A 21478-nucleotide genomic window follows, 5' to 3' on the forward strand; every position below is an offset into this window, starting at 1 on the left:
CGTCACACTGAGGAGCTCACTGGTGTCCCCCCAGTCACACATGAGGAGCTCACTGGTGTCCCCCAGTCACACATGAGGAGCTCACTGGTGTCCCCCCAGTCACACATGAGGAGCTCACTGGTGTCCCCCCAGTCACACATGAGGAGCTCACTGGTGTCCCCCAGTCACACATGAGGAGCTCACTGGTGTCCCCCAGTCACACATGAGGAGCTCACTGGTGTCCCCCCATCCACATGAGGAGCTCACTGGTGTCCCCCAGTCACACATGAGGAGCTCACTGGTGTCCCCCAGTCACACATGAGGAGCTCACTGGTGTCCCCCAGTCACACGTGAGGAGCTCACTGGTGTCCCCCCATCCACATGAGGAGCTCACTGGTGTCCCCCCAGTCACACATGAGGAGCTCACTGGTGTCCCCCAGTCACACATGAGGAGCTCACTGGTGTCCCCCAGTCACACATGAGGAGCTCACTGGTGTCCCCCAGTCACACATGAGGAGCTCACTGGTGTCCCCCCAGTCACACTGAGGAGCTCACTGGTGTCCCCCCAGTCACACATGAGGAGCTCACTGGTGTCCCCCCAGTCACACATGAGGAGCTCACTGGTGTCCCCCCAGTCACACATGAGGAGCTCACTGGTGTCCCCCAGTCACACATGAGGAGCTCACTGGTGTCCCCCAGTCACACATGAGGAGCTCACTGGTGTCCCCCCAGTCACACATGAGGAGCTCACTGGTGTCCCCCCAGTCACACGTGAGGAGCTCACTGGTGTCCCCCAGTCACACATGAGGAGCTCACTGGTGTCCCCCAGTCACACATGAGGAGCTCACTGGTGTCCCCCAGTCACACATGAGGAGCTCACTGGTGTCCCCCCAGTCACACGTGAGGAGCTCACTGGTGTCCCCCCATCCACATGAGGAGCTCACTGGTGTCCCCCAGTCACACATGAGGAGCTCACTGGTGTCCCCCAGTCACACATGAGGAGCTCACTGGTGTCCCCCATCCACATGAGGAGCTCACTGGTGTCCCCCAGTCACACGTGAGGAGCTCACTGGTGTCCCCCCATCCACATGAGGAGCTCACTGGTGTCCCCCAGTCACACATGAGGAGCTCACTGGTGTCCCCCCATCCACATGAGGAGCTCACTGGTGTCCCCCCAGTCACACATGAGGAGCTCACTGGTGTCCCCCCAGTCACACATGAGGAGCTCACTGGTGTCCCCCATCCACATGAGGAGCTCACTGGTGTCCCCCCAGTCACACATGAGGAGCTCACTGGTGTCCCCCCAGTCACACATGAGGAGCTCACTGGTGTCCCCCATCCACATGAGGAGCTCACTGGTGTCCCCCAGTCACACATGAGGAGCTCACTGGTGTCCCCCCAGTCACACATGAGGAGCTCACTGGTGTCCCCCCATCCACATGAGGAGCTCACTGGTGTCCCCCCAGTCACACATGAGGAGCTCACTGGTGTCCCCCAGTCACACGTGAGGAGCTCACTGGTGTCCCCCCAGTCACACATGAGGAGCTCACTGGTGTCCCCCCAGTCACACATGAGGAGCTCACTGGTGTCCCCCCAGTCACACATGAGGAGCTCACTGGTGTCCCCCCAGTCACACATGAGGAGCTCACTGGTGTCCCCCAGTCACACATGAGGAGCTCACTGGTGTCCCCCCAGTCACACATGAGGAGCTCACTGGTGTCCCCCCAGTCACACATGAGGAGCTCACTGGTGTCCCCCCAGTCCACATGAGGAGCTCACTGGTGTCCCCCCAGTCACACATGAGGAGCTCACTGGTGTCCCCCCAGTCACACATGAGGAGCTCACTGGTGTCCCCCAGTCACACATGAGGAGCTCACTGGTGTCCCCCCAGTCACACATGAGGAGCTCACTGGTGTCCCCCCAGTCACACATGAGGAGCTCACTGGTGTCCCCCCAGTCACACATGAGGAGCTCACTGGTGTCCCCCAGTCACACATGAGGAGCTCACTGGTGTCCCCCAGTCACACGTGAGGAGCTCACTGGTGTCCCCCCAGTCACACATGAGGAGCTCACTGGTGTCCCCCAGTCACACATGAGGAGCTCACTGGTGTCCCCCCAGTCACACGTGAGGAGCTCACTGGTGTCCCCCAGTCACACGTGAGGAGCTCACTGGTGTCCCCCAGTCACACATGAGGAGCTCACTGGTGTCCCCCAGTCACACATGAGGAGCTCACTGGTGTCCCCCAGTCACACGTGAGGAGCTCACTGGTGTCCCCCAGTCACACATGAGGAGCTCACTGGTGTCCCCCCAGTCACACATGAGGAGCTCACTGGTGTCCCCCAGTCACACATGAGGAGCTCACTGGTGTCCCCCAGTCACACATGAGGAGCTCACTGGTGTCCCCCAGTCACACATGAGGAGCTCACTGGTGTCCCCCCAGTCACACATGAGGAGCTCACTGGTGTCCCCCAGTCACACATGAGGAGCTCACTGGTGTCCCCCAGTCACACATGAGGAGCTCACTGGTGTCCCCCCATCCACATGAGGAGCTCACTGGTGTCCCCCAGTCACACATGAGGAGCTCACTGGTGTCCCCCCAGTCACACATGAGGAGCTCACTGGTGTCCCCCAGTCACACATGAGGAGCTCACTGGTGTCCCCCAGTCACACATGAGGAGCTCACTGGTGTCCCCCCATCCACATGAGGAGCTCACTGGTGTCCCCCCATCCACACACGAGGAACCCACTGCGGTCCCTCCACCCACAAGTGGCCAACTCACCTGTGGGGTCACCAGGGTTGACCACGCAGAGCACCTTGGGGTGGCACCTGGCCCGTGCCCGCCGCAGCTCCTGCCTCACCATGCCCACGTCCACAGCCCAGCCCTGCTCCTCGGCCAGCGCGTAGGGCACGGCCACCGCCCCTGCCAGCCCCGCGGCCCCAGCGTGGACTGGGGGAGCTGGCACTGGCACCAGCACCCCGGATGGACACGCTGAGGTCTCATCCACCAGCAGGGACATCACGAACTGGGGTAAGAGATGGAGGGGAGCTTGCAGCTGTCCACCATGATGAGCTGCTGAGTTCCAGCACGGGGATGAGCTGGTGGAGGTGTCCACCATGGTGGTGCCCTGGAGGGTTCCCCCACGGCAGGGAGCTGATCTCATGGGGTTCCGGTGCTCACCGGGAGGATGCTGGAGGTGCCGCTGGTGAGGACCATGCTGTGGGGGTCACGGGGGACACCACCATCACGGCGCTGGAGGAACTGTGCCACCCGCCTTGGCACACCCAGTGCCCGATGCTCGTGGTTGTACCCTCCTGGGGACAGGCACAGCAGCACTGATGGGCACCCCACAGATGCCATGGGGCCACCCCATGACCCCCACCCCACAGTGGGACACCTCAGTGGGGTTGGCAGTGGGCACCGTGTGGGGTTGGATATCCAGTGCGTTGTGGGGGGCAGCCCATAGCTCTACCTGGGCACCCCATGGGCATCCTGTGGGCATGCTGTGGGACTGGGCATCCCATAGTTCACACTGGGCATCCCATGAATGCTCTGTGGGACTGGGCACTCCATGGGCACCACATAGCTCTCATACTGGGTACCTCATGAGCACCCTGTGGGACTGGGCACCCCATGACCCATACTGGACACCCCAGTAGCTATGTCAGGTCCTACCAATGTTGCCAGCTTCCATCTCCTGCAGGATTCTCCGTGCCCGGCACCGGGCACCCTCAGGCACTGCAAGGTCCTCCAGCAGCTCAGGGTAGGTGCAGGCAGCCACAATCTGGGTGACAAGGACCTGCGCTGGCACCAGACTGGGCACATGGTGGCGCTTCGGTGGTGCCAACCCCAGTGCCCAGCAGTACCTGGCGTAGGATGGTCACTGGTGCCAGTCCCATAGCCTGAGCGTCGTCACTGCTGCCGTCCAGGGGGGCATCAGGCACTGGGGGTGGTACTGGTGGCATGGCTGGCACCGCTGTCCCCGGCGTCCCTTCGGCCATGGCCGGTCCCGTGGGCAAGTGCCAGGGGGTGGGAATGGGGCGGGGAACAGGAAGGGGAATGAGGAGGGGAACAGGGAGGGGAACCGGGAGGGGAATGGGGAATAGGGAGAAGAACTGGAAGGGGAATGGGGAAATGAGGAAGGGAACTGGGAGGGGAATGGGGAGAAGAACTAGGAGGGGAATAGGGGAATGGGGCGGGTAAGTGGGAGGGGAACTGGGAGGGCAATAGGGAAACGGGGCGGGGAACTGGGAGGGTTGGGGGGGTGTAACTGGGAGGGCAGCGTGGGAGCCAATCCTGTCCCAGGAGTAATCACAGCCTGGGCTGGATCAAGAGCAGCAGCAGCCGCAGGTGGGGAGGGTGGCTCCGTCCTGCCCTGCTGTGGTGAGGCTTTCCTGGAGACCTTCATGCTGCTCTGAGGTCCTCAGCACAGGAGCGACATGGACCTGCTGGAGAAGGTCCAGAGGAGGCCATGGAGATGGTCAGAGGGTGGAAGGACTCTGCTGTGAGGCCAGGCTGAGAGAGTTGGGGTTGGAGAAGAGAAGGCTCCAGGGGAACCTTCTGGTAGCTTTCCAGGACTTCAAGGGGGCTCCGGGAAGATGGAAAGGGACTTGATCAAGGCGTGTGGTGATGCCAGGGGTGATGGCTTCAAACTGGAGAAGGGGAGATGGACACTGAGCTGCAGAGGACATTCTGCACTGGGAGGGTGTGGAGAGCCTGGCCCAGGCTGCCCAGAGAGGTGGGAGATGTCCCAGCCCTGGAACCATCCCAGGGCAGCTTGGCTGGGGCTGTGAGCAACCTGCTGTGCTTGATGTCCCTGGGTACCACCTGATGGGCTTTGAAGGACCCTCCCAACTCAAAGCAGTCTGGGATTCTAGGAAATGGGGTGGGGAGCTGGGGGGCAACTGGGGAAATGGGGTGGGAGGGAAATGGACAGATGGGGCAGGGAACTGAGAAGGGAATAGGGAGGGGAACTGGGAGTGGAACAGGAAGATGGGGCGGGGAACTGGGAGGGGAATGGGGAGGGGAACTGGGCGGAGAGTAGGGCAATGGTGCGGGGAACTGGGAGTGGAATAGGGCAGTGGAGCAGGGAACCGGGAGGGGAACAGGAAAATAATGAGGGGGAGCGGGAAGGGGAACTGGGAGGGAACTGGTGCGGGTAACTGGGGAGGATGCTGAGGTAGGCAGGGGGTGTAATGGAGCCCCGGTAAGGGGGTGAGCACCCGGCTGGGCAATGGGGCTGGAGCCGAGCTAATGGGAGGCACTGGGTGCACATCCTCTGAGCCTGTGATCTCCATCCCATCCTCATCCCACATCCATCTTCATCCCAGTCCCAGTTCATCTCATCCCAATTTATCACGTCCCATCTCCATCCCCAGAGGTCTACAACCTGGAGTATGTCACCAACAGGGTGGCCCTGATGGTGGCCAGTACCTGGCACGCAGGGACAATGGTGTCCCCAGTGACCTCTGCTGCATCTTCCCCTGCAGTGGCACCTCAGCTGCCCTGGTGGTGAGTGTGGTACTGGGATGTGGTGGCGGCACCTCCATGGCCTTGAGAACACCCTGCCAGTCATGGTGATGAGCCTGGCATGAGGACCTGATGGTGGCGCCTCCATGGCCATGAGGCCACCAAAGACTTTCTAGCCATGGTGATGAGCCTGGCAAGAGGAGCTGTTGGTGACACCTCCATGGCCATGAGGACACCACAGAGACATGGAAGATCCTCCAGCCATGGTGATGAGCTGGCATGGAGATACTGGTGGTGCCACCTCCATGGCCATGAGGCCACCAAGGACCTCCTAGCCATGATGGCTCTTCCTGGCAGGACACGATGTCCCTGCTGGTGGATGAGACCTCAGCGTGTCCATCCGGGGTGCTGGTGCCAGTGCCAGCTCCCCCAGTCCACGCTGGGGCCGCGGGGCTGGCAGGGGCGGTGGCCGTGCCCTACGCGCTGGCCGAGGAGCAGGGCTGGGCTGTGGACGTGGGCATGGTGAGGCAGGAGCTGCGGCGGGCACGGGCCAGGTGCCACCCCAAGGTGCTCTGCGTGGTCAACCCTGGTGACCCCACAGGTGAGTTGGCCACTTGTGGGTGGAGGGACAGCAGTGGGTTCCTTGTGTGTGGATGAGGGGACACCAGTGACCTCCTCACGTGTGACTGGGGGACACCAATGAGCTCCTCATGTGGATGGGGGGACACCAGTGGGTTCCTCACATGTGGATGGGGGGACACCAGGGTGGTCCCTCTGGCAGGGCATGTGCTGAGCCGTCAGAACATGGTGGACATCATCCAGCTGGTGGCTGAGGAGAACCTCCTGCAGCTGGCAGATGAGGTGGGTGCTGGTGGTGGCTGCTGGGTGGGGGGTGGCCCTGGCATCCACCTTGTCTTCTCTTGACCTGTGGGTGCTGCAGACAGAGCAGCACTGAGCCTTCAACGCTGACCACCCATTTGCATCCTTCAAGAGGGTGCTGTGGGAGATGGGTGCCCCCTTCTCCACCATCCCGGTCATCCCCTTCTTGGGGGGTGAGTCTTGACCTTTTCAACCCCTCTACACCTTTCAGAACCTCCTCTTCCATGCATCTCCACCCACCTCCACCTCCAGAGGTGGTTTCCAGGCAGGTTTTTCAAGGTGGTGAACGTTGATCCAAGTCTTTTCAGGTGCTTCTACACCTGGGGGCTGTCTGTCTACCCCTGCATCGTGGGCCAGGTGATGCTGGAGACAGTCCTGAACCATCCACTGCCCACTGAGGCTTCCTACACTGACTGGAAGGAGGTAGGTGATGTTGAGCCCCACTGGGTGTCACTGGCAGCTGTGGGACCTGCTGGTGGCAGGAGGTGGTGGTCCAAGTGGTGGCTGAAGGAGGTGAGTGCTGTGGAGCCCAGCACCATAACACCCCCATCCCACCTCTACTCCATGACCATTCCTATCTCAGTCTCATCCCATCCTACTCCATCCCTTCCCACCTCCAACGCATCCCATTCCTCTTCATCCCATCACCTTCTCCATTTCCTTCTCCATCATCATCCCACGTGGTCTGGATGATCAGGTCGTGAGGTGGATTGTGAACTGGATGAAGGAAAGAAGTCCAAGAGTTGTGGTCAATGGGACAGAGCCCAGTGGGAGGCCTGTGTCTAGTGGAGGCCCTCAGGGGTCAGTGCTGGAACCAGGACTGGTCAATGTATTCATCAAGGACCTGGCAGTGCACTCTCAGCAAGTTTGCTGCTGGCACCAAGCTGCTGCAGTGGATGACACACCAGGAGGTTGTGCTGCCATTCAGGGAGACTTGGACTGAAGGGAGGCTGGAGAGCTGGGCAGGGAGAGACTGAATGAAGTTCAACAAGGGCCAAGTGTGGAGTCTTGCACCTGGGAAGGAACAACTCCATGCACCAGTACAGGCTGGGGACTGACCTGCTGGAGAGCAGTGAAGGGGAAAAGCACCTGAGGCCCCTGGTGAATGGGAGGATGACCATGAGCCAGCAATGTGCTCTCGTGGCCAAGAAGGCCAATGCCATCCTGGGGTGGATTAGCAGGAGAGTGGTAGTAGGTCAAGAGAGGTTCTCCTCCCCCTCTACTCTGCCCTGGTGAGGCCACAGCTGGAATATTGTGTCCAGTTCTGGGCCCCTCAGTTGAAGAAGGACCTCAGGGAACTGCTTGAGAGAGTCCAGCACAGAGCCACAAAAATGGTGAAGGGAGTGGAACATCTTCCTTATGAGGAAAGGCTGAGGGAGCTGAGGGCTCTGTAGCTTGGAGAAGAGGAGCCTGAGAGGTGACCTCATCAATGTTTATAAATATGTGCAGGGGGAGTGCCCAGAGGCTGGAGCCAGGCTCTGCTCAGTGGTGCCCCATGCCAGCACAAGGGACAATGGTGGAAGCTGAGGCATAGGAAGTTCCATGGAAACAGGAGGAAGAATTATTTCACTGTGAGGGTGACAGAACACTGGAACAGGCTGCCCAGGGGGTCGTGGAGTGTTCCTCTCTGGAGATATTCAAGGCCTGCCTGGGTGAGTTCCTGTGTGACCTGCTCTGGCAGGGGGGCTGGACTGGATGAGCTTTTGAGGTCCCTTCCAGCCCCTAACATTCTGTGATTCTGTGATCTCCATCCCCACCTAGTCCCCATTCATCCATTCCATCCCATTTATCTTATCTTCACCCTCATTCCATCCCATGGCCATCCTATCTCCATCTCAATACCATCCCAACCCCATCTCCATTTCCTTCTCCACCCTCAGTCCATCTCCATCTCTTCTCCTCTTCCAGTACCACCCCAGTCCATCACCATCTGTACCTCCCTGACCATCTCCATCCCCTCACAGTTCATCCCATCTGTTCTTCATCTCCGTTACCTCCATGGCCATTTTTCTCCCCAGCCTATCTCCATCCCACCCCATCACCATCTCCACCCCATCCTCATCCCATCCCAGTCACTCCACTCTCCATCCCATCCCTCCTCCACCTCCTTGTTCCACCTCCATCTCCCCCCAGTCCCTCTCCATGTCCCCCCAGTGCCCCCAGCTGACCCAGTTCCCCCCAGCAGCGGCAGAGGCTGTGCCATCACCTGGCCCAGCAGTGGCAGCTGCTGCAGGAGGTGCTGGGCCAGGGGTCCCTCTGCTGCCAGCCTGGCCAGGGGGGTGCCCGTGCCTGCCCCCTGCTCCAGCTGCCACCCCGCGCCCTGCGCCAGGCCCAAGTGAGCCCTGCAGGGACATGGGGGGGACCCCAGCCTGGGGGGACGGAGGTGGCTGGGGGGCTTGGGGGATTGTGCAGTACCATGGAGATGTGGGATGCCGTGGGTACGGGGGACACCATGGGGAGGTGGGGCACACCAGAGCATGAGGCAGCTTGGGGCCAGGAGCCATCTCGTGACAGGGGACACCATGGAAGTGGTTTGGGCCATCCTGGGGCCATGGAGGACCGTGATGCCATGAGGCTCTCCAGGGCTGTTGGACACCGTGGAAGCTTTGGGATGTCCTGGAGACACCCAGGGAGAGGGGACATGGTGGGTGCAGGTGCCACCACCCCTGTCTCAGGGTGACCTTCCTGTCCCTTGTCCCCAGGAGCTGGGCCTGGAGCCTGATGTCTTCTTCTGCCAGCAGCTGCTGGGGGCCACCGGGGTGCTGCTGGCCCCGGGGAGCGAGTTCGGGCAGCCCTCGGGCACCCAGCACGTGGTGTAGGTGCGGGGGGGTGGGGACTGGGAGGTGCTGGGAGGTGGTGGTAAGGTGGTGGGAGGTGGTGAGCAGGTATTGGGAATGATTGTGGGTGGCCCTTGGGGTTGATGTTTTGGGGCTGGGTTGTGGGTGGGACGTGCCCAGGGCTCACGGGATGGCGAGAGAGGGGTTGGGTTGGGTTGGGTGGTGGGAGGGGGTGGGTGGAGGTCTGGGTAGGGCTGGGAGGTTGGGAAGTGGTTGGAAGTGGGAGGTTAGGGTTGGAGATTGGACATTTAGGGGCTGGATGGAGCTGGGAGGTTGGGGGGTGGAGCTTGGGGCTGTTTGGTACTGGTTGGCTCTAGGCTGGAGGTTGGAAGCTGGCCAGAAGGTTTAGGGTTAGGTCAAGGAGGTTGGGACAGTTGAGTTGTGTGTTGGTGGACAGCTGGTTTTTGGTGACCAGTTGGGTCCTGGGGGCCCAGTTAGGTTTGGAGGCTAAGCTGGAGCATGAGGAGATCCCTACTGGTAGGACTAGTGGGGCAGAAGGTGCTGAGGATCTCAGGGTTTGGCCATCAAAGGGTGGTTGGGGGCAACAGAGCTGGTGTGGGAGCAACCATGTCCTCCCCTTGCCCACCCCAACAGTATCACTGCTGCTGCCAGCCACCACCCTGGAGCAGGTTCTTCTGTCCCTCACCTGCTTCTATGCCACCTTCATCCAAGACTTCTCCTGAGGTGGGAGGGTCACCCCAGCCCTGTGTCACCCCTCAGTCCTATTAAAGCCCCTATAGGTGCCACCACACCCCTTGATGGACCCATGTCACAAGTGTGTGTAGGGGGTCTCAACACAGCCCTGGTGGGGTAGAAGAAGACACCCATGGGTGGTCAGCCAGGGTGGTCACTGACCTTTTATTGCTGGAGTGAACGCTGGGGGTTTCCCCCTACACTTGCTGTCTCTTGAGGGAACATGGGGAGAGGAGGGTGGGGGGACACCAGCCCCTGGACATGAGGAGTCCTCACATCCCACCCAAAAGGCATGAAGAGGTTGAAGGCACTTGAAGACCACCAAGAACATCCCAGGGCAGGGGTCCAGCCGGTAGCACCCAGGCCTTGGTGGGGGTGCTGGGGGTGCCAGGGGCTGATGTTGGTGTTAGGAGAACTCCTTGACAAACTTGGTGTAGAAGCTGCTGAGCTTCTCCAGCAGGATCTTGAGCTTCTCAGTAGGTGGCAGGATGGTCATCCTAGGTACAGGAAGAAAGTAGGACCAGGGTTGTGGGGGGGACACCACCTTGAGCCCCATATCTCCCTCTGTGACCCCAGACAAGCCCCCCCACACCTTACATCCAACCCATGGAGCACACAAGACCTTCTCCACCGGACCTTGGAGCCTCCTTCCCCAACTGAAGGCAAAGGTCTTGGAGTTGGGAGCCCAGCCCCATATCTCCAGCTGGGACCTACTTGTTCCTCACCATCCTTCACTCAACCCATGGAGCACCTGGGTCCCCTGTGTTCCTCCAGAGCTGTCACCCTTCCACCATCCCCAGCTGAGGACAAGGCTCTTGGGGTTGGGTGTCCAGCCCCATATCCCCAGCTGGGACCCTCAACCCCCCCCCCTGCCCCAGCACCCACCGGAAGTGGAAGGTGCCCTCTTGCTGCCCAAAGCCGCTGCCTGGCACCACGCAGATCCCTGTCTCCTCCAGCAGCTTCATGCAGAAGAACATGTCCGGGGCTTGGCCCTGCTCCTGCAGCATGGGGCTGGGCTCAGCACCACCACCACCACCAGCTGACCTGGGTGGCTTCTGTGGGGCTCAGACCCATGTGTGGGGCTGGGCTCAGCACCACGTGGCATGGAGGACATCATGGATCACCTGCTGGGACTCATCTTGGCCAACCCTAGGGACGCTAGGATGGATCTTGGCCAGCACCACAGCACCCAGGACTCATCCTGACCAGCCTCATGGCCACCAAGATGGATCTCACCCAATCTCAGGGACATCAGGGATGGATCCCACCCAGCCTGATGGCCCCAGGGATGGATCCCTCCCAATCTCAGGGACATCAGGGATGGATCCCACCCAGCCTGATGGCCACAGGGATGGATCCCACCCAATCTCAGGGACATCAGGGATGGATCCCACCCAGCCTGATGGCCCCAGGGATGGATCCCTCCCAATCTCAGGGACATCAGGGATGGATCCCACCCAGCCTGATGGCCCTAGGGATGGATCCTACCCAATCCCATGACCACCAGAATGGATCCCACCAACCCAAATGACTTCAGGGATGGATCCCATCCAGCCCAGAGGCCCCCAAGGATGGAACCCACCAAGCCCCACAGCACTTGGGACAGCTCTCACCCAACCTGTTGGCCCAAGGATTGGATCCCACCCAGCCCCATGGCGGCCAGGATGGATCCCAGCCTAGGCCGCGTGCCCGGGGCGGGGGCGGGGGGCACCTTGGCGGCGGCGCAGGCGCGGGGCGGGAGGTGGATGCGGGGGAAGGAGTACATGGCGCCCTGCACCGGGTTGCAGGAGATCCCAGGGGTGCGGTTGAAGATCTCCTGGGTCAGCCGTGCCTTGTGGGCCAGGTTGCTGAGGACCTCCTTCTTCTCCTGCCAGGACAGCCAGGCTGGGGACAGCTCCTGCCAGCCCCAGCACTTCCCAGCCTCCTTTTCATCCCATCCCATCCGGTGTCATCCCAACACTATCCCTATCTCCATCTTCATCCTCATCTTCATCCCATCCCCGCCTTCATCCCCACCGCCATCCCCATCTCCAGCCCACTCCCATCCTCATCTCCATTCCAACCATACTCATCTTCATCCCATCTCCATCCCCACCCCATCCAACCACCCCCATCTTCATCATGTCCCCATCTCCATCCTTATCCCATCTCATCCCACCCAATCTCATCCCATCTCTATCCTCATCCCAGTTCATTTTATCTCCATTCTTGTCCCATCCTCATCTTTATCCCATCCCAACCATCCTCATCTTCATCTATCTTTATCCCCATCCTCATCTTCATCCCCATTTCCGTCCCAGTTCATCGTATCTTCATCCCATCCCCACCCCATCCTCACAGCCATGAAGAGTTCATATGATGGCTCCCCAGGTTGTGGTGGATCAACGACAGCGTCCAGCAGGATCTGCCCTGGCACTGGTGGACACAACCTCACCGAAACCAACTTGGACAACTGCTGGTGGACCTCAGGGTCCATGTTCACCACCTCCACATAGCCACCACGGAATCCGCACCTGGCATGGACATGGCCCATGGTGGCACCAACCACAACCCATGGGATGGGAGGATGTGGATAGGACCCCATGGGTGGAGACCTCCAGAAGGGGCCCACAGGTGATCACCCATGAGATGGGATCATGAATAAATAGGGAACCATGGAACAGGAGCTCCCCACCGATAGGGAGATGTGGATGGAGAGCCGTGGACAGGAATCTACAGAAAGACCCCCAGATGGGACCCGTGGATGGAGATCCATGATGGGAACCTATGGACAGGAACCTAAAGAGAAGGGCCCACAGATGGGACAAGGAGGATGGGGTCCATGATGGAGACCCACAGACAGACAAGAAACCACCAGGTTGTGGCATCTTAAGTCCTCTGAGACCCACAAGGTTGTGGCATTACTATCTCCACCCCTAGGATCCATGGGGCCACAGCATCACCATCCCCAATCCATGATGAGACCCTGGCGTGGTGTCATCATCACCTTCACCCTAAGGGATCCCTAGGGTTGGAGTATCTCTCATGGGGCCACAGCCTCATCAGCTCCACGGTATGGAACCCATGAAGTGGTGCCACCACCATCCTTGCACCAACCCTTGGACCCATGGCCCAAGTAATCTCCATCCCCATCCCAGCTCTGTGGCAACCTAAGAAGCTGTCAGACCATGCCCCCCCCATGTGGTGACAGAGGTGACAGAGTCGAGGACAAGGTGGGACTCACTCTCCCATGAAGCCCTTGGAGATGGAGTGGAAGGACGCCAGCTCCACCCCCTCAGAGTATGGTGGCCCCATCTCAAACAGGACCTTCTTGAAGGAGTGGAAAGCTGAGCCCTCAGCGTAGACATTGTCCTGGTAGACCTGGGTGGTGGGAGAGGACAATGAGGAGTCACCTAGAAGATCAACCTGAGGGATGGGGGACACCCTATGGGTGCTCCTCACCTCGTCAGCCATCAGGAAGAGCTTCTCCTCGTAGGCAAACTTGATGACATCCTCGATGCACTGGCGGCTCTGGACCTGTCCTGAGGGACATGGTGGCATGGGACCCCAGTTCCCATACTGGTGCAGTCTTGGGGGAGCCCCACTACTGGGGTTGGGTTTTGGAGGGTTTCCAGTAGAGCACTGGGAGGCCCAGCTCCAGGACTGGTTGGGTTTTAGGAGGTTGTGGTCCCAACCCCAGTACCAGTAGAGCACTGGGACTGGCTGGGTGGGGTTTGAGGGGTAATGAACGCCCAGTAGAGTACTGTACTGGGGAGCCCAGTCCTGGTACTGGTTGGGTTTTTGAAGGGTATGGTCCCAGCCCCAGTACCAGTAGAGCACCAGGAGGCCCAGTCCCAGCACTGGGTGGGACTGGTTGGCATTGGGGATCCCAGCAAGTTACTGGAGGGGCCCAGTCCAACCTTGGGGTCCCAATTCCAGTCTTGGATCTTACCCTATTCTGGGTGTCCCAGCCCAGCCCAGGTATCCCATCCCAACCCAGTTGTCCAGGTCCCATTCCAGGTGCCCCAGTCCAGTCTTGAGCTCATAGCCCAGTCTTAAAGTCACAGTCCAAGCCCAGGCTCCCATCTCCAGCCCACAGGTCCCATCCCAACCCACACGCCTCCATCCCAACCCACACGCCTCCATCCCTACCCAGACTCATCCCAACCCGTGTGTCCCATCCCAGCGTGGTTCCCCCTTCCCCGCAGTGAGCCGGGGCAGTACCGGTGGGGTTGCCAGGGTTGATGATGCAGAGGACGCGGGGGCAGCAGTGACGCCGTCCCTCGGTCACCGCGCGCCGCAGCTCGGTCACGTCCAAGGCCCAGCATTTGTCCTCGGCCAGGTAGTAGTTGAGTTGGACAGCGCTGAGCTCAGCGATGGCTGCCGAGTACAGAGGGTACTGAGGGATGGGCACCAGCACCCCGGTCCGGGTCCGACCTTCCCCGGCCACCAGCAGCTTCAAGATGCTCTGTAGGGTGAAGGCATCACGGAGACATCGTGAGGAACAGTGTGGGGAGAGGGTGGGGTGGGGTTAGAGAGGGCTTGAGTGTGGGGAGATGGTGATGAGGGGGGTGGGGTGGAGGTGGTGGGCATGGGGCCATGGGGTGGAGTGGGGACATCATGGGGATATGGTTGCTGAGGGCATGGAATGGTGTGGAGATGGAGGGCATGGAATGGTGTGGAGATGAAGGGCATCTTCAGACAATGAGGGGACACGGTGGTGGCATGGGGTGGTGTGGAGGTGGAGGTCATGGGCATGGAAACATGGGGATGGTGTGGGCATGAGGGTGATGAGGTCATGGGCATGAGGACAATGTGGAACCTGATTGGTGTGGGGACAAGCACACTGTGGGCATGGGGACAGGGATGATGGTGGCACTGAGGTGGCATGGGGACAGCATGGCCATGGGGACAGGGACAGTACAGGGAGCAGGGAGCTGGCACAGGCCCCACAGAGGTGTGGAGGCAACAGGGAGGAGGTGTGGGGCCACCATGGAGGCATGGGGACACCAAGGAGGCATGGGGATACCAAAGAGAAATGGGGACACCAAGGAGGCGTGGGGACACCAAGAACACATTGTCCCCAGTGCCATCCCCTCCTCCTCTTGGCGCTGCCAAGTCCACGAGGCCGGTGCCAACCGGTACAAAGGTCTCTTTGTGGGCTCCCAGCGTGGGAACGAGCCCAGGGTTGGTGGCAGGCAGCCCAGGGGAGGTTGGTGACAAGGAGGAGGGGGCGATGTCACCGTACCACGATGGCATCACTGGCGCCGGTGGACAGGAAGATGTCCTGGGCCTTGGCGGCGATGCCGTCGCGGCGCTCGATGAACTTGGCCACGTGCCCCCGCACCAGCTCAATGCCAGGGCTGGTGCTGTAGGCCCCTGGGCAGAAGGGACATGAGAAAGGTGGCATCGAATCCAAAGAGGTGTCCCCCAAAGCGTCCCTTTGGTGCCCCCTTCTGTGACCCCAGAGTGCCAGAATGTCACCCACCGGCACTTTGGCCACCACAAGCTGCCAGCAGGCGCCGGGCACGAGCTTTGGCGTCCTCGGGGATGTTGGGGCTGGCCAGGAGCTCCGGGTATAGGCACAGGGCTGTCACCTAGGGGCAGTGGCACCTTCTTAGTGGCACCTCAAGCATTAGGGTGGCACCTCAGAAGTGTCCCCAAGGGCCGCCAGCCCACCGCTGGTACCTGGCGGAGGAAGGTGATGGGTTTCTGCCCCATGGCGTGGGCATCACCGATGTTGGCTTTGATGACCTCGGTGAAGGGCTTGGGGACACCCTGCAGGGACAGGAAGAGCGGTGGGGACATGGGGACAGGGGTGAGGGTATGGGGAGACAGGGGACAGGGACAAAGATGAGTCAGGAATGGAGACAGGGTCAAAAAGAAGGATAGGGACAGGGACAAGGATGGGGACAAGGATGGGGAATGGGGATAGGGATAAGGAAGAGGAGAGGGACAGGGACATGGGTCAAGGACAGGGACCAAGTGATGGGGACAGGGACTGCAGACAAGGACAGGAAATGGGGACGGAGATGGGAACAGGGACAGGGATGGGGACGGGGACAGGGACAGACACAGGGACAAAAGGACAGAAACAGGGATGGGGACAAGGGACAGGGATGGGGACAAGGGACAGGGATGGGGACAAAGATAGGGACCAGGATGGGGACAGCAACATGATGAAGAACAGGGATAGGGACAAAGATGGGGATGGGGACAGTGGTGGAGACAAGGATGGGGACAGGGGGTGGAGACAGCGACAAGGATGGAGAACAGGGTCAGAGGACAGGAATGGGGACAGAGATGGGGACAGGGACAAAGTCAGGATAGGGACAAGGACATAGATGAGAACAGGGGCAAGGTCCAGCCACCCTCAAACCCAGTGATGTCACCACTGCGATGGGGGTGGCACCACCAATGACACCAACCCAGTGTCCTCTGGTCTGGCTGTGACATGGAGACATTGGGAACAGCTGGGACACTGGGGACCCTGAGAATGGTTGAGACATGGGGACACTGGGGCCCCCAGGGATGGCTGTGACATGGGGACACTGGAGACCTCCAGGATAGCTGGAACACGGTGACACTGAGGACATTAGGGACACTGGGAACCCAGAGTGTTCCCAGCTCTGAGGTGACTGTGGTCACTGGCCCTGGACGTTGGCCACCACCGCAGGACTCTGTCCCTGCCTGGCACCACGTGTTACCCTGCCACCTGCTGCCACCAGTGCCGCTGCTGCCACCCCTTGTCACCTGCCCAGAGGTGCCCGAGCCAGGACGGGGCGAGCACCCAAGTGGTGCAGACACACACACCTGAGGACACCAATGGAGGTGCTCCAGCACCTTGAGGTGATGCGGGTGTCCCCGAGGGTGTCCCCTATTGGTGTCTCCACCCCCATGGGTGTCACTGGTGTCCCCATGGCCGGGTGCCGGGGACAGGGAGTTCCCGGATGAGGCTGGCACTTTGCCTCGGGGGCGGTGCTGGAGGGGTGCGGGGTGCTGGGACACTCCCCTGGCCCCCACGGGACACCTCTAAGGGACACTTCCACCCATGGGACCCCCCCGAAGGGACTCCATCATCCATGAGACCACTGCCAGCACCCAAGAGACCCCCCCAAAGGACTCACTCAGCCGTGAGACCTCCCCCAGCACCCAATGACACCTACAGGACCTCCCCCAAGGGACCCCCTCGCCATGCACCCCCTCTGCCCCCCCCAGCGCTCGTGACACTGCCATTCAAAGGACCCCCCCCAGCACCCAAGGGACCCCCTGCCCCGCCCCCCATCAGGCACTCTCCCTCCAGCACCTGTATGACACCCACGGCACCCCCCCAAGAGACCCCTCCAGCACCCACGGAACCCCCCCAGGGAACCTCTCCAACCATGGCACCCCCCACATGGGGACCTGCCCCACGCGACTCCCCCCAGCACCCATGGGTCCCATATGGCCGTGGGAAGGTGACAGGTGGGTGCAGGGACACGAAGGGGGGGGAAAGACGTGGGGACAGGAGTGGGGGGCAGTGGGTGCTCTGGGCGGGGGGGGTCCCCAGTTTGGGGGTGCCTTAGGGAGGGTCTCCATTAATTGTTTTTGTAATTGTTTTTGGGGGGGGTGTCTCTGGGTCTGTGGGTATCCCAATTTGGCACTGGGTTTTTTCTGGTCTGGGGGTGCCTGGCACTTGGTTTCCCAGCTTGAGGGGATGGTCCTGGGTTTGGGGGTACCCTGGGGGGGAAGCCCGAGTTTGGCGGTGCCCAAGATGGGGAACGTGTCCCGATTATTTCGGGTGGGAGTCCTTGGTCTGTGGCTGCCCCGGGAGCGGGTGTCCCAGTTGGCACTGGGTTTTTCCCAGCCTGAGGGTGCCTGGCAGTGCGTGCCCCGGTTTGAGGGGGGGTCCTGGGTCCGGGGGTACCCTGGTGCCGGGGGGAGGGGGAGGTTACCTGCCGCAGATCCTGCTCCAGCTGCAGAGCCCGGGTGACGATGGGGCCCCGCACGGCGTACTCCACGAGGCGGATCGCGGGGTTCATGGTGCTAAGCGTCAGGACCCGGCCCCCCTGGGCACCTCCAGCGCTGCCCGCTTGGCCCCGCTGCTGCGATCCCGTCGCTGCCGCCATCGCCATGGATCGTCCCTTCGGGATTCTGGTGGGTCGGAGACTTTGCAGTGCCCGCATCACACAACCACCCCCCCCCCCCCCCCCCCCCCCCCACCCCCGCCGAAGCGAACCGCCGGGTACCGGGCACCGATTGGGCACGGAAGGGGCAGAGCGATACCAACACCCCCACACACACCCCGCTTGCATGGCACCGCCCCGGGCAATGGGCACCGGCACTGGGAACGCCCCAGGGGCACCGGGGCAATGGGAACTGAAAGCAGTACAGGGGACTAGCATCGAGCACCGGCACCGGGGGCACCGGAGGCAATGGGCACTGGAACCAGTACCGGGTACTGGCACTAGGCACTGGCACCGGGGGCAACAGAGACAATGGGTGATGGGCACCAAAACCAGTACTAATTACTGGCACCAGCACTGGGAATTAGCACTGGGAAGCAGGACCAGATACTGGCACCAGTATCGGGTACTGAGTACTGGCATTGAGCAGTTGGCACCAGGACAATGAACATGGGATCAACTGGCACAGGAACTAGTACCAAGCATTGGCACTGAGATCTGGCACCAGGAATGAGGACTGGGAGCAACGGGGCCAAGGGGCACTGAAACCAGTACCAAGTACTGGGCACTGAGACCCGGCACCAGGAACCAGGACTGGGAGCAATGGGGCCAATGGGCACTGGAACCAGTACTAGGTACTGGCACTGAGACCTAGTACCAGGAACCAGGATCAAGTACTGGAGGCAGTATCAGGTACTGGCACCAGGTACCAGGACTGGGAACCAACACCAGTAGTGGGTACTGGCACCAGCTACCAGCACCAAGACAAAGGGCACTGGGGGCAATGGGGACAAGAGGCACTGGAACCAGTACTGGGTACTGGTGCCAGAGACCAAGTGCTGGTACTGACAATGGCCACTGAGGGCTGGCATCAGAACAGGAGACACTGGGGGCAACAAGCAACAGGCACTGGAACCTGTACTAGGTACTGGCACTGGGACCTGGCACAAAGAACCAGGACTGGGTACTGGCCTTGGGGCTGGTACCAGTAACAGGTACCAACACTAGCACTGGGTACCAGCACAATGGGAACTGGGGGCAATGGGGACAATGCACAATGGGCACTGGTACCACTACTGGGAACTGGCACCAGGACCAATCACTGGACCTTAGAAAATGGGCACGGGTAGCTGGCACCAGGATAAGGGACTGGAATCAGGCACTGGCACCAGGACAGGGACCGCAAGTGATGGGGGCAATGGGTACCAAGTACAGGCGTTGGTATTGGGTACTGGCACTGAGACAACAGTCACCAGGGGCTGGCACCAGGACAGGGCACAGGCAGCAGGCACCAGCACTGGGTACTGGTACTGGGTACTGAGCACTGGCACCAGAACAATGGGCACCAGGAGCAGGACTGGGCACTGGAACTGCACCAGGCACTGGGGTAACAGACACCAGGGCTGGCACCAGCAGCAGGTCCCGAGTGCTGGCACTAGCCACTGGCACTGGGCAGCAGGTCCTGGGACTGGGCATGGGCAGCTGTCGCCCCCCTGCCACCTCCAGCAGCTCCGATCCCGGGGATGACCCCTGGGTAACCCCCACGGAGTGTCCTGGATAGGGACCTGATATAGGGGGACACAGGAGACATGGGGGGACAGGGGGACATGGGGGGACACGGGGGCACAGGAGACACGGGGGGACAGGGGGGCATGGGGGGACAGGGGGACACAGGAGACATGGGGGGACAGGGGGACATGGGGGGACAGGGGGGCATGGGGGGACAGTGGCGCACAGGAGACATGGGGGACAGGGGGGCATGGGGGGACAGTGGCGCACAGGAGACATGGGGGGACAGGGGGGCATGGGGGGACAGTGGCGCACAGGAGACATGGGAGGACAGGGGGACACAGGGGGACACAGGAGACATGGGGGGACAGGGGGGCATGGGGGGACAGGGCCATGACACACAACATGGGGACATGGAGGACCTGAGGCAGGACATGGGAAGGGGTGACATGGGGGACATGAGGATGTGGGGCCACATAGGACACGGGCACCTGAGACATGGGACACAAGATGGGGACACGGGGCTTGATGACGTGGGGACATGGGGGGACACGGGACTGGGGACATGAGACACGGGGGTCCTGGGGACATGGGAACAGTGCGGCCGGGAGTGACCCACAGCAGCCCCCTGCTGGTGGTGGTGGTGAAGGAGACCCATGGAGTGGGAATGGGACCCGTGGAGACAACTGTACCGAGGTCGGGGGACACGCAGCTGTCCCCTAGACCCCCATATTTGCCCCACATCTGCCCCATAGCCTGCTCTGTAGCCTCCATATCTGCCCCACAGCTGTCTCACAGACCCCCTATCTGCCCCACAGATCTCATAATTGTCCCATATCGGCCCCGCAGCTCCACAGTTGCCCCATAGGCACCTGCCCCATTGATCCAATATCTGCCCCACAGGTGCCCCATACCTGCCCAACAGGTCTAATAGGTGCCCCATACCTGCCCAGCAGGTCCAACAGGTGCCCCATACCTGCCTGACAGGTCCAACACCTGCACCATACCTGCCCAACAGGTCCAATACTTGCCCACAGCTGCCTCCCAGGCCCCACACCTGCCCCACTGATCCGATATCTGCCCCACTGGTCTGATATCTGCCCCATACCTGCCTGACAGGTCCAATACCTGCCCCATACCTGCCCAACAGGTCCAATGCCTGCACCATACCTGCCAAACAGGTCCAATACTTGCCCACACCTGCCCCATTGATCCAATATCTGCCCCATTGATCTGATATCTGCCCCATAGCAGCCCCATACCTACCTGACAGGTCCAATACCTGCCCCAGCTGCCCCATACCTGCCCAACAGGTCTGATACCTGCCAAATAGCTGCCCCCTGGGCACCACACCTGCCCCATTGATCCAGCATCTGCCCCACAGCGGCCCCATACCTGCCCGACAGGTCCAATAGCTGCCCCATAGCTGCCCCCCAGGTGCCCCCAGCCCCCACTGACCCACTCTGTTTCACGGCGCCTCCGCTGCGCCCCCCAACGGCAGAAACGGTCACCCCGCGGGGCCACATCCATGATCAATCAGCGAGAGGAACAGCTGGACTGGCTCCACCCATACAGCGCTGATTGGCTGACTCTGCTTGGGGGCGGGGCGTCACAACCCACCGCGGTGTTGGGGGGTGGCGGGGCACAGACGGCCGCATAGGGACCCCTGCTGTGGGGTGCCCCATACAGAGTCTTTGGTGTGGAGTGCCCCATAGAGAGAGCCCCTGCTGTGGGGTGCCCCCTAAGGGACCCCTACTATGGGGTGCCCCATGTTTTTTCTCCCAGAGAGCTGGGGGTCCCAGCTCCATGAGTTCAATTCCAGTCTCCTGTGGGTCCCAGCCCCACACACTTCCCCCCAGCATGCCATGGGCCAGAGCCCCACATGTCCCCTTCCAGCATGCTGCGAGTCCCAGCTCCATAAGTTCACTGCCACCCCCTGTGGGTCCCAGCCCCACATGTTCTCTTCCA

At 61.0% G+C, this 21478-nt stretch overlaps 2 protein-coding genes across 2 annotated transcripts in view; both read right to left on the reverse strand.

Moving 5' to 3' along the window:
* Nucleotides 1–3980, reverse strand: part of LOC128970299 (alanine aminotransferase 1-like) — a 13655-nt gene extending 9675 nt beyond the window's left edge. Inside the window, exons 1-4 of the mRNA XM_054385417.1 lie at nucleotides 3846–3980; nucleotides 3655–3763; nucleotides 3160–3293; nucleotides 2761–3004 (exon numbers count right to left, since the gene is read on the reverse strand). Coding sequence (XP_054241392.1) covers nucleotides 2761–3004; nucleotides 3160–3293; nucleotides 3655–3763; nucleotides 3846–3980 — 622 coding nt within the window. The remainder of the gene's footprint in view (nucleotides 1–2760; nucleotides 3005–3159; nucleotides 3294–3654; nucleotides 3764–3845) is intronic.
* Nucleotides 3981–10007: 6027 nt separating this feature from the next.
* LOC128970225 (alanine aminotransferase 2-like) lies at nucleotides 10008–17884 on the reverse strand. The gene is made up of 11 exons (XM_054385325.1): nucleotides 17771–17884; nucleotides 15525–15614; nucleotides 15325–15433; nucleotides 15085–15215; nucleotides 14061–14304; nucleotides 13299–13378; nucleotides 13081–13217; nucleotides 12196–12370; nucleotides 11569–11724; nucleotides 10743–10855; nucleotides 10008–10354 (listed from the first exon to the last, which is right to left on the reverse strand). Exons 1-11 carry the CDS (start codon nucleotides 17855–17857, stop codon nucleotides 10264–10266), a joined length of 1413 nt encoding a protein of 470 aa, XP_054241300.1. The 5' UTR covers nucleotides 17858–17884; the 3' UTR covers nucleotides 10008–10263.
* Nucleotides 17885–21478: the final 3594 nt, after the last annotated feature.

Source organism: Indicator indicator, chromosome 12 (assembly GCF_027791375.1).
Source record: "Indicator indicator isolate 239-I01 chromosome 12, UM_Iind_1.1, whole genome shotgun sequence".
Classification (NCBI taxonomy): Eukaryota; Metazoa; Chordata; class Aves; order Piciformes; family Indicatoridae; genus Indicator; species Indicator indicator.

Excerpts from the sequence above, each read along its gene's own strand:
- LOC128970225 (XM_054385325.1), bottom strand. The coding sequence starts at position 17,857 with ATGAACCCCGCGATCCGCCTCGTGGAGTACGCCGTGCGGGGCCCCATC. Across the intron at positions 15,615-17,770 it reads TGGAGCAGGATCTGCGGCAG|GGTGTCCCCAAGCCCTTCAC; the intron begins GTAACCTCCCCC and ends CTGTCCCTGCAG. Across the intron at positions 15,434-15,524 it reads CCATCACCTTCCTCCGCCAG|GTGACAGCCCTGTGCCTATA; the intron begins GTACCAGCGGTG and ends CACTGCCCCTAG.